This window comes from Gambusia affinis, linkage group LG12 (assembly GCF_019740435.1).
Source record: "Gambusia affinis linkage group LG12, SWU_Gaff_1.0, whole genome shotgun sequence".
Taxonomy (NCBI): Eukaryota; Metazoa; Chordata; class Actinopteri; order Cyprinodontiformes; family Poeciliidae; genus Gambusia; species Gambusia affinis.
The window spans coordinates 21441761-21455281 of NC_057879.1; the positions used below are offsets into that span (position 1 = coordinate 21441761).

At 36.7% G+C, this 13521-nt stretch overlaps 1 protein-coding gene across 7 annotated transcripts in view; it reads left to right on the top strand.

Annotated features, from left to right (window-relative positions):
- The window catches only part of LOC122840863 (receptor-type tyrosine-protein phosphatase mu-like), a 205059-nt gene that overhangs the window by 132380 nt on the left and 59158 nt on the right, over positions 1–13521 (top strand). For all 7 annotated transcript variants that reach the window (XM_044133617.1, XM_044133618.1, XM_044133619.1 and 4 more), the window contains 2 exons: positions 8348–8565; positions 12573–12653. In XM_044133617.1, coding sequence (XP_043989552.1) covers positions 8348–8565; positions 12573–12653 — 299 coding nt within the window. The remainder of the gene's footprint in view (positions 1–8347; positions 8566–12572; positions 12654–13521) is intronic.

Sequence of the window (13521 nt, forward strand, 5' to 3'; positions counted from 1 at the left end):
ACTCGTTTTAAAACAGCATTACTTTAATAAGTGTAGTGGTTGGTGCTTCTTTGTCAATCAATCAGCTTAACATTGTTTCACAGAGCACTTTATTCCCATAAGTGTTACATGAAGTGCTTTACAGAGGTTAATCTCTTGTGGCAAATCTTATAAAACTGCTTACGATGTTAACAGAACCATGTTGCTTGTTCATGCGTGTTCTACAAAAACCAGGGAGTGTAGTGGAAACGCTTGGCTAACGTTAAAGGGTCAGGCTGTGAATCAAATGATACAATAAGCTCAGTTAATTATTCAGAGTAGTTTAAAAAGTTTCTAGCTAAAGAAACCCAGCTGATCGCATCAGAATATTTTACTGTGTGAAATTTATCTGACATTTTTGACTGACTTTTCTTGGGCTAACTTCCAAAAAATATTATTTGGTATTTTAGGAAAATGTAGACAAGTAACGATGTGAAAACGTACTTTATATTACATATACAAGTATGTTGTTTGTAGTAAAATATCACAACTCCAAACAATTCCATTAAAGTGAACTAAACATTTTGGGTCTACTTTGTGCGTTTCAGACCTTGGCCACTACCAACTTGTGCTTGTGTCGAGTGTTTTCAAAATGTTTATATAGATTGCTTTGGAAAGCAAGTTATGACAAAAGAAATCCTTGAGTTTTAAGATACAATCCTTCTTTTGCAACCATCACCTTCAGCTTTGTCTTTTTTGTATTGATATTGTGAAATCCAACAATCAAAAGCATTTAAAATTGGAAAATACAGTGGTGAACAAGAAATTTAAAGGCCATTGCAAATTTATTTACGTCTTTCAATATCTGTCTCTGTTAAAATGATTGACAGATTTAAAACATAAAAAGCTGTTTTATTGCATTCATGTGGATAAAAAAAAATGCAAGTTCATCCAGATACACGAATACGACAACATTAATGCCTAACAATGTATATAATAAATATTGCATTTAAGTATTCGTTCAATCAGCCAGTCAAATTTAGCAAACATGTTACAGAAACCCAAGGTTTGTGTTGCTTTATTAATTGCAGACTATCTTTTGGACTTCCTCCTGAGTCTCGTCCGCAGCTCTGATGGGAACTGTGTTGCCAGTCATAAACTGACAACACGTGTATGATTGATGAAACCCATTAATGTTCCGACGCATTCATCAAAGTCATTTAAAGCCACGAGAACATCCTACGGACGGCCAAAAAATATGCACTTTGGGTTTACCGCCAGAGGTGACTGCGAGGGCCCGCGCCCATCACAACATCAGTCAGAGCGCTCATTAGGAATGCGGTTACATGTTCGATCAAATATATGACTGCCTTTTAATCAGGTGGCTGCACCGGCTGCTTTGCATGCTGCTGCTGGGGGACAAGAAAGATCAATTGGCACAGGGCAGGAGTTGTGATTGGGTCTCCATTCCCATGAGGACTGGATTCATCCATCAAGTAGCAGTGAAGTTCAGTTAAAACACACTTAGTGTGCCACTCTCTCAATCGGCTGTCTGTATTTTCTTGTTCCTAAACTTTAGGTATGTGATGTGGTTATAGACTCCTTAAACGTACCATTGAATGCATGTTAGTTTGCCCTTTAAGATACATATTATGTAAATATTATGTAGAGATGTAATAACTACAACTGAAGAAAAGAGTTACTAAATGGGTAAACCCTTACAAAAAAATCCCATGAAAATCACATGTGGCTCACACAAATTTTACATGTGAATGATGTGAATCACATGTGAAAGCACATGAATATGTGTGATTTTGGAACGTTTCGTGGTAAAATCACATGTGAATCACACATTTCCACATGTGAATCACACATTTCCACATGTGAATCACACATTTCCACATGTGATTCACACATTTCCACATGTGATTCACACATTTCCACATGTGATTCACACATTTCCACATGTGAAAATCACACCAAAAAATCACATGTTTTCACATGTGATTTTCATGTGAAAATCACACCAAAAAATCACATGTTTTCACATGTGATTTTCATGTGATCACATGTGAAAATGTGTGAATCACATGTGATTTTACCACGAAACGTTCTAAAATCACACGTATTCATGTGCTTTCACATGTGATTCACATAATTCACATGTAAAATTTGTGTGAACCACATGTGTTTTCATGGGATTTTTTTGTAAGGGAATGAATAACGAACATTTTAAATTTCTCATGAAATAATTTTACTTGACCAGGCACTCCAAGAAAAGTTCACCATTGTTCCATATGTTTTCTGTTTGTGGATAATGGCTGTTACGCTGGTTAAATAGAGCCACAAAGTATTAGACATTCTGACTCATAAACTTATTCTTGCACTGAAAATTATGTAATTTCTGCTGGAAACAGAGACCATGTTTTGCTGTAAAGCTGACTTCCGCCTATTCGCGGTTTAGTATTTACAGATTCGTTGGAATGTAACTCCAAATTCTGCCTTTTCACACAGCTTATCTCACATATTTTCAAGAAAATTCAGCTTGGGAAGCTGAAATACAGACACAGAGCTACTGCTCTTGCTATTGACGGACAATTACAAACCAGCCAATCCAGGAGAGCCATTCATTTTCCTTGCGGCTGATTGGCTGTACCCCCAATAGCAGAGATAAGACTGTAAATACTAACTTCCTCAGTAGTGGTAACACAATTTATACTGTCTATATTAATGCATATTTAGATATGTTTGGTGTTTTAACTATTAAAATAGGCAGTTATAGTCAGTGTTTTTAGAGGGGGTGTCTAGGATTCACTGCTTTTAGCTACTTTTGGGGCAGTTTTGGTCCCTGTGAATATTAAGGGTGCACTGTATCAGCTTATTTAAAACATGTTATTTAAAATAAATGGTCAGTTTATAGATACCAGGTACTGACAACTTTTTGAAAATGAAATATTGTGTGTAAGTGCTAAAAAAAAAGCCTCCCTCTATCTAAAATAAGGCTTTATGTAAAAATTGAAGAGTTTGCAATTTCGCCCACATATAACTCATTATTCCGACATTATTACCATCTTTCCATATGTCAGTTTTAATAATCACTCCCATTTCAGTTGGTGTCAGGAAGAGGGTTGTACTAAATGTAGCAATGTTCAAGACAAAGTGCTCGAGGCGAACACCTTCATTAAACTTTACAAGTTGAACATGTGGTGAGAATTGTATTAATTGGTACAAGCCTCGAAGAGTTTTGAACCTACAAGCTCTGCATCTTGATGAGGTAGAAGAAAAAAGAAAACACCTCGAGCAGGCCAGGAGGGTGCTGTGCGAGAATTGATCTGGTTAAAAAAAAACAGCATTATAAAACATAAGCAGTACTATATCGTTGAGGGAGGCTGACCTGCGGGGAGTGCTGCTTTTACAATGCAGTGAAAATATATTTTCCCTTTTACAAATGTTTTTCTTATCAGTAGTTGATTTTTTGTTGAATTTGATTATTTTTGTCTTTGGGGAATTGACTTTATTCAGCGCATAATAGGATTTTCAGGCTTGAGCAACCCATTTAGGGTCATGCTAACGCATCTTAATCAAATTTAATTTCAGGCTTTGACTGGACCACTCCAAATCCGTCTGCTACATAACTCCGTTGCACTTGAGCTTTGAATCGCAAAGGGAAGCTCCAACATTCTCCTTATGGATTTTCTGTTAGAGACCAAAATTCATGGGTCCATCAATTATGGCTAGATGTCCAGGCCCGGAAGCAGTGAAGCAGACCAGAACCATCAAACTATCAACACCAATGCTCTGCTAGTTTTACACAAAGGCAGATAGAAAAGTTCCACTTTTATTTCAGCTATCCACAAAATATTTTCTGGACCATGATGTTTTCTACAATCTACTCTATGTGAGGCCAGCATCATGTTTTATCTTGAAACTCTACTATGGATGCTACTTTTTCCCAGTTTCTTATCAATGAATCATAAGCACTGGCTTTAACTAAGCCAGTGAGGAGTCTTGTGAAAAACTCTTATAGAGATTTGGTAGACATTTAAAAACACATAAATAAAATGCTTATGTAGGTAAAGTGTGTGTAAAGTTTATTTATTGTTGCTATTCTTGATTCTCCATTCATATATTTCACTGATCTTGTGGGGTTTACTTGCTTTAGCTCTGCGTAGCGCCACATGACATGACGCTTCAGGTGTCATGTCACTTGCAGTGGTAAAAAAATGAACTACTTCCTGCTGTAACTGCAGTTTACTTAACTATTTGCAAGAAAAACTCATGTGACCTGTCCATCATACTTGATGGACATTTTGATCTTGAAATGATGCCAGAGTCGTCGTCGTCTCAAAGTGCCGTGAACTAGCACCTCTTGGCAGACCTCACTGTGGAAGAGAAGCATCTTGAGATCCAGCCCAGTAGAAGACAAACTTTAAATAATCATAGTCATTTTTATTTAATTTGGATTGGCCCAGAATCATCACTCACTGTAGCTTTAGGTACAAAAAATATATATGCATACATTTATGGTCTTTGGCATGGGCTTGTTCAAGTTGGCTAAATATGCGCAGTAAAAATTTTTCTGGCTTATTTTTCCCCTCATGTCGCAGCCAGGAGGGAAGGCGTACTCCATACTTTGGAAATCTCTGCTTTAAGTAATCTTCTATTTTTATTTCACTGTTTTTATTACCTCCTAAATGAGTTGTTCATGCACTCTTGAAGTAATTTTGGTAGCCAGCCTATCATGGAAAGCTTCACTGCCATTTCACCTCGTCTTGATTTATGGATGATTACTGTCAGTGTAAATCTCTGGAGTCCCCAAGTCTTTGAAATGGCTTTCCAGGCAGATAAATGTCAAAACCTCTCATTTGTTCTTCAGGGTTGTTTTTGTTTTGAAAACTACATTTGGAATTTACTGTGGATGATCTGAAACATTTAAGTGTGACGATAAAGTGAAAAATGTACTCGACACTCATATTGTTAGGTACTTTTTAAATGGACAACATTTACGTTTATGAGGCATTTGGTGAAAATGACCATTTCTCTGTTAAAATGGCTTCAAAGTGTCCAGGCAAACAGGTGGAATGATTACATGGCGTAGTTTAAACATGGTTGGAGGGAGGTTTGAAATAAAGCTCAGTACACACAGCCACTGAAATCCCCCCACTGAGTTAATCAAAGATGCTTCTTTTGCTCCTCCCTGCTGGACGTCAGTCAAATAAAACCAACGTGCACGTCTGATGTTTATCCGGATCGTTTAATGAAGCCTTCTTTGTTACAATGTCACAAGGTTTAGGCCATTCGGATGCTGAAATGAGCCCCACCATGCTGAGCTTAAGGTTTTGAAGCTCCTCTGTTAGAAGTTGCAGCCGTGTTAAACTCCAAATGAACAGACATCCTGGCATTCTGACAGGAAATCTGCTTGCGTTTTTATTTTTTTTGGGTGAACTCATTGAAGTATGAATCCAGTTTGCTTAGATCCTAGATATGCCATGTCTGTCTTGAACTGAACTGCCCACGTCTTCAAATGAGGATTGCCTCGTAATAGTTACCTGAAGTGTTGGCTCACTCTTTACTTCTGAAAACATTTTTGCTGTCTCATTTTCTAAATGAAAATGCAGGTCGTTCAATAGGAAAATATCTTGTTTTATTGTTCAGCAGTTGCTACTTTAAATTTTTTGTTAAGATCTCTTTGCAATAACCAACCGGAGATATTATAAATGGGCACATTTATCAACTTAAACAAACAATCCACTGTAAACTTCCTCTCACTCTCTCTCTCTTTGCATATCAGACTCAGTATTATAGTCTTCTATCGTTATTTTTTCTTCCCTTCAACAAATGAGGAAAGAATAGCATGCCAATTAATCTTCATCTAACACCCACAGTGCCTTGCAAACATCCTACTATTACTGGCGCTTTCCTCATTTTTGGCACTGGTGCCTGTGCAGCCTCATTTATCTTCAGTGTTCTCGCTTCAACTGTCACACAGGCCAGGAAAAGAGGAAATCCAAGTCTTTGTGGGAATAAGAACAGTGATACAGTTTTAAAACCAGCCTCACAATAGTTCTTAATAGTCTCCTCCATGAGTGCGCACAGTGCTGAATCAGTCTCAATATCGCCTGGGGTACATGGAGCTAACCTCTCCCCTCCTCACTCCTTACTACATTATGGAGATATAATGGAAAAAAGAGCGACAAGATTGCCATTTTGTTCCTGGCTCTAATTGCAGATTAAAGACAAAAAGTGAGTCCAGCTTGGGAAAATGTAACTACTTTGTCACCCGGCTTTCTGAAGAATGGATCCACTATTAGCTTCACGTCGTGGCCTTCAGAGCAAATGGCTGTTTGAAGGCAGCGGGAGTCTGTTGCCATATGGCATGAGACGGTGACAAAATTGAATAAACAGAGGAGATTTGCGAAAACAAAGCAGCAGGAGAGCATCATTAGACAGCAGTTGTCCGCCGGAGAGGCTTCAATTCAGATAGAGAAAGGGGGTCATGCAGAGAGTAACAAAGTGCGAGAATCAGTGTGAGGGTTGCCATAGTTAATTTTTACACCGCTCACTCCCTTCCAGCTACAGAGCAGCAGCAGACATCAGATATGGCTATTACTTCCGTTCTCATGCTGTTCGCTCCACTCTTTTACTACTTTGTGCGTAAAACTATGTGTAAATTGTCTCATTGGGTGGCACAGTAAGGTAGTGTTTATTGCCAAAATACCATAACAATAATGCTAAAAGTTGGGGTCAGCTTTAAATGGCTTTTAAACAGGGTTAACGGATAGCAAATTTAGTCTTCACTCTACAAAAATGCAAAATCTTACCGAGTAGTTCTGGTCTGCTTTCTAGGGCAAATATCTTAATACACTTGAAATAAGACAAAACTAACTTACAAGTAACTTTTCAGAAAGAAACTAGTGCTTTTTTATATGTCACCATTAGGGATTTACTAACTCTAGTTACTTACTTCAAATGTATTAAAATATTTGCACTAGAAGCTAAATCAAAGATGTTTAGTAAAATTTGAAGTGTAAGTTTATTTTTGCCCTGAGAATTAGCTGGTTTAGTGAACGTCTTTATTGACTAAAAGCCATCTTAAATAAAATCTGATCATAAAAATGTTTTTAACACATATATTGGCGAATCTAGTCAAACATTAAACACATATAGTCAAACATCAAGTCAGTATGCTTCTGCTTCTATTTTGTGAAGTATGTATATCGGGATCAAGGGTGTAAATGTAAAGTGTGCTTCTTCTGTGTTAACAGAGAGAAATGTACCTTTGACATTAAAATCAATGAAAAAATGATTAGCTGAATTAATCAGAAAGTTGGTCAGACTGCCCTGCAGTTGGAGCTATCCCAGAAAATCAGTATGCTAGTCAGTCTTCATCAGTGTAGACAGAAAATATGCAAATCCTGGCATAATATTGAGTAATTCCGTAATGTTATTATCATTGCCACAACTTTTAAATCGAACGTGTTAGCTAGCATGATGGCATGTAGCATTTTAATTTACCAGTTAAATTCACATCTTTTAAGGTGGGCTCCAAAAACATTATAACATCAAATACCTGTTAGGATTTATAGTCCCCATAAATTGGACCAGAATCAGTTTTTCAGTTTTTAAGGAGAGAATGAACTCACAGCGAGGTTAGATTATTGTCAAAAAAGCAAACATTTTTGTGCCTCATGGTTTGCAGCCTGAGAAATCAATAAAAGGCATCTCTGTACAAGAATATTATGATGCCCAAAGGAAATCAATAGAAGTTATTGTCTAACAGCCTGAAGTAAAAAAATCATAGGAGGTTGTGACCCCTGTTGCTCAGTAATCTGAACAAAAACATTGGTCTTTAAAGACCAAAAAACATTTCTTGTGCAGGATAGATCACGCAAAGGACACGACTCTGCTTTGTTTCGAGATGCTAATAAAACAAATATTTCAATAGCTTCTACATATTATGAATTAATTGTATTTTTGTGCACCGTTGTATGGATTTGTCTGAATACAAAGCTTTAATGTTGGTTGAACTGAGACCTGCTTGCTTGCTATAACACATCAACTTGAAGTGGGTCAGTATAAGCAGGTTGACTGTTTCAGTTCAGTGTTCACAGCTCTAATACATCTGCCCCAAAATAATATAAGCTAATTTTAAATCATCAGAGCCACTGATATATTTGGGTTATAGTGTCAGATCTTTCTAAGGATTTGTATTTTATAAGCCAAATAAAAACTAATGTGGCTCAGCCCAGGGTAGATTGTCCCAACCATCTCATTACATTGATTAGTCATTGCTATCAGCCTCATATCAGATCAATTTGGGTGTTTGTGGGGTCATTATGTCCACTTAGGTCTGATTGTGTGCTTTTTGTTTGTTTCCCCTTCCACAAAGGAAATTGGCCAAGAAGCGAAAGGAGACACTGAACAGCACCCGCCAAGAGATGACAGTGATGGTCAACTCCATGGACAAAAACTACACAGAGCAGGGCACCAACTGCGACGAGGCGCTGTCCTTCATGGACACGCACAACCACACCCTGAACACCCGCAGCGAATGCGCGCTCACGCTCAACGGCCGGAGCGAGTGCACCCTCACCCTGAACGGCCGAGGTAAGATGTCCCCATGCAGGTGCTCTGGTTTATCTTTGTTTTTGTAAAATCACTGGGGTAGACGTTAAGGTTCTTATATCAAATCTGAACTGAATCATCAGCGACTGGTATAAAAGTGAAGCTACAACTAAAGCACAGTTGTTGTGAATTCCCCAACAACAAGAGAAAAAAAATTAATGTCAACACTCTGTATCTTTTTCTTAAGTTTTCTTTTCATTGTTCAATGCAGCTATAATGAGTACATCCCATAATTCTTTTTAACAGGGAGCTGCTATTTCTGATTTTACTTGATCTAACACAAATTTTTCTAATTCTGTTCAAATAATTTGACTTTTCAAAAACCACTTGTGGAAGTGAAATGGACGAATTTCTGTGAATCATTTAGAAGAATCTAAACTAAATTTGACAAAACAACTTTCATTATAAAAACATAGTTTTATTTGTGTTACTTTAATCATAGCTTCATTTTTAAATTCCTTCTTTTCTCAGATCAGATTTGTTCAATTAATTCTGCAATGCTTTAAAATTACATCAAGAATTACAATTGCTTGTTTAATGGTGAAAACCCTTTAGAAAATCCTTGTTAACAGTCTGCTTGGAGTCTGGTAGTTAAATCAATAATTAAGCCATCATCAAATCCCAAACCAGACCTCAGAGCTTATCAGTAAACATTAGACAAGCCCGAAGTCTGTCTTCAGGTCATAAACTCAGTGCCATGCTGTGTCCAATCCACCTGCCAACCAAAGTAAACATACTGCATTTGCTCTCTTGCTGCAAACCTATTAGTTTTCCTCAGGTTATGTTGTTGATAGACAGCTGAGTTAAATCGTTCACCCGGAGCTTGACCTGCTATAATCCCGGCCCCAAAACCATCAGATTAAAAACCGCAACCACAGCCTCTGTTTCTGCTTCTCTCTGGGGGCTGAGCCCCAAAGATGCTCTGACCTTGATTAACTGTCTGTTGGGGTACTTGTTCAAATCTGGCCCTTCTGTCTGCCAGCGAAAATGATTTAACTGCTTCATTTTGCACCCTGCTTGTCATTGTGAAGTTTTCTCACTCTCTGTGACCTTACATTACTGTCAGGAGTGTCATTTAGGCTCAAAACATTACACATGACAGATTATATTCCTGAACATACTGTCCTCAAAACCCAAACTTTGCTACGCTCAGCAGTTGTTGATGTTGGATGAGAAGACAATGGCTATCCAGAGAGAAACAGACAGCACCCTAATTGCTTAAATAAATATTACATATAAGCCCTCATAAGCACTGTGGTTATTTTCTGTATAAAGATTGCATGCACAAGTCGTTTATTAGTCTTTTTAGATACTTAAGAGCTTTATTTTAAATTTGCTGTGATGGACATTTTCTAACAATCATCTGAGAAAATACATTTTGTATTCCAGGTTGCATGCAGCCATTAGGGCTGTTAATGAGGCATTTAACTCATCTTTTTTTTTTAAGGGAAAACATAACTCAACATTAAGATTCAACGGTTTTTAAAATCAAGAATTTGATGCATAAGTATGAATTATTATGTTCTGTTATTCACCCAGAGTGAAAATTATTGGCATATGTGATTGTTTTTATTAAACCAATGCAACTGAAACATCATTTGAAAAACACATGTGAGTAATGATTTATAACCTTCTCAATAGTGAGGTAAAAAAAATTGTTACTGGCATTCCAACAATTGCACTTTTTTGACCAGCTTTTGGTCTTTTCAATAGGTGTTTTAAATTTTTTAAGTTAAAAGAAATTTGACTGCAATTTGATCCCTTGAAATTGACCTTTGTCTCTTTTAAGAAGCTCCTGTTTTATCCAACATCTGCCTTCATTTTGTCATCACAACTATGTTGAGCCTTTAACATAGTTTTTAGTAGCATTGCACTGTGAAGTAGTTTGTACAGCAGACTTGCAGTTCCACCAGGTGTTTACTGCTGCCACTAGTCTGGAGGAGCTCAGTTGGGGACTGCATCTGCACGGAAGAGCTTTGAGTAAATAAGCGGCGCATTGAATGACTAAACGTTTAGGCACTCTGTAATGATTGCCATGGGAGATTTCAAAAAATTTTCAAACATGCTTGATAGAATCAAAGCAACATTCCAGGAATGTTTTAATGCAGAAATGACATTATAGTATCATATGAATCTTAAAAATGCTTATTTTATAAAATAACCTTCTTTAACACAAATATTTTTGGAAAAACAGATGTTCTCTGTCCAGCTAGACAGATGTTACAGGACAAAGATCCTAAGCACCCATCAAAACTGCTTTTGGAAACAATATCAAGCTAAAGCAGGCTAAGATCAAGTTTCTGGAGTCGTACCAAAATGACTGAATATGCTTAAATCCAGGCTCAGTGCCAGGGAGCTGACCGATTTAAATGAACACTACCATGTCTAACAGGAGTAGACAAAGAGACAAAATCCAGCCAGAATTACACCAGAAGGCTGTTTATGGCTCCAAAACTGAAGCGTGTACATATATCTGAGTATATTACATATTTATATGGTTTAACCCTGTAGGGGTTGGTAGAGATCCACAATAAATTCAGAATGTTTTGAAAGTTTTTGAAACTGTAAGTTGTATTTTCACCCCGTCCTCTATAAAAAAGCAGTTCAAATGCATATCTGAAAGTTCAAAATTATTATTATTATTAAGACTGTAGCTCTAACCTCTAACTATTTGTTTTTTTTACTGTTGTCACTGTTTATTTACCACTATCAACATAGTGACGGTCAATGTTGGCAAGTATAAAAAAGATACTATCAAACTTAACTGCTCTTTTCTGCTACTTATTGTTTGTATCCAGTAATAATTTGATAACACCATCTATCAGTGTTTTGTTGTCAGTCATTTTAATTAACTCGGTACACAAAGTGGAAAAAATCCAACTTTTTGAAGTTTGCAAATCATTTTACATGGAAGTTTGACATTGCATGTGGAGAGCATAACAAAATGGACGTGCTGCTCGTGTCCCAGGTGGAGAGACAGAGTCTGTAGGTCCCACAGGGCAGAGGACACCAGGGCAATAGGTGCAGTTCCTGACTATAACCACCCTCCTTGCAGTGCCTGCAAAACAGAACCCAGAGAGGCGAGGGCAAGGTGTCCTGGTGGAGGGTTTGTTCCAGCACTACAGCAGCTTTGTGTCTGCTTTTTGGTTTCATAAACTGGAAAATTTAGAGAATTTGAGCAGAAAAACTGACAAAATCCAGTCAGAGGAGGCAGTTAGGACTTTCTAAAGGAAAAATGAATAATAATTCCACAATATGTAGAAATAAAACTAACTAACTCGAATTCAACAGCATTAAAAATATTTTGAATTGCACAAATATTTAAAATTTAGTCATCTCACTCGCTTGGTTTCTGGTCCCCTTGAGCATTGAAATTCAGTTTTTTCAGCGTCTCAGAAATATTTGTAACCACAGCAATGTAGCAGAAGGGAAATAAAATATTCTGAAAGAATTTTTTATCTGAAAATAAGACATCAGATTTTTTTTTTTACAGTATGTTCAGTGCGTATTTACAGCATTTTAACGTTTCTTCTGATGTATTTTATTGGGAATCTATTGGAAAATTGTGAGCAAGAAGGAAAATTATAGATTTTTTTCAAGACTCTTCTGTGTGGCATGTAATTGTATATAGACCCCTTTACCATGTTAGCCCTAAATAAAATCCATTGCAACACACTGCCTTCAGAAGTCAGCAAATTATTGAACAGAGTTCACTAGTTTGTAAATTAATCTCAAGCATAAATATAGCAAGGACAGGATTATGCAAGATTATGCCATGTTTTTAGATTATTTGTTGTAAGAAATTTTGAAAACCAAGTGATTTTTCTTCCAATTTGTATTTGCCTGCTGTTTTCTATTATCTTTGCATATAATCTTTCACTGAAATACATAAGAAGCATGAGTACTTTTACAAGCCACATTGAAATTTGCACGTTTTTGTTTTTTTCTTACACCTGTTATGAATTTGTCCTGTTTTGCTTCATCTGCAGCTGGGTCATCCCCCTCCTCCTTCACGCTGCCAAAAGCCAACACTCTGACATCGTCCATCCCCACAAACTCGTACTACCCAGGTAATCATGTTACCTTTTTCTCTGTTAAATACTGAACCAAAAAAAAAAAAATGCTTCTGTTGCAGGCTGAACAGCAAAGCTGACAAATTAAGTTCATAAAGTCAGGAAAATTAAGTGTCACAACAGATTAATAAGAAACATTTTTGCACAAGTTTTAATGAGTTTCACATTGTCTGTCAATCCTTATTTTTAACATAATTTACAAGCTGATCCTGCAACATGTGACATAAACCTATCCAACATATTTACATGCTTTATTTTTTAAAGGGTCTTATACAACGAGAAAGCAGACAGATTAAGTTTGGATGGGTTTTCACCCTGCTACATCTATGCTCATGTTTTATAGCAGCTCACCAAGATGGATTATTAAATGTTCGATTGAGTTTCTACAAAGAACACCCAGAATTGTGTGTCTTTTGTAATTACTTCACAGCCCATTGATTAGATGGAGGAAAGGTCAGTTAGATTCATAATCAGCTAAACCTGCTGTATAATTAGCTTTTCCAAAAATCATAATCTATTTCTCATTGTGTTGTTTGGCGAGAAACCGGGAGAAAGACATATTTGTTCACTACAAAAACAAAAAATATTACCAAGTATTTTGGATCTAGTTTCTTATCACACTTCAAATAGAATAAACTATATAGAAGCTTACGTTTAATTGTCTTTAATAGTGATTTTAAAAACAGTCCTGGTTCCACTGCCAGATTGCTTCATATAACATTTTTCCCATGTTATAAGTAGAAAAAATCTGCCAGTGGAAACTTTTTTTAAAATCAATACTAAGGAATTATTTACCTGAAACATTATTATCGATTTACTTGAATAAAACTCCTATATCTTTCTAAAAAGTTACCCGTAGGTTATT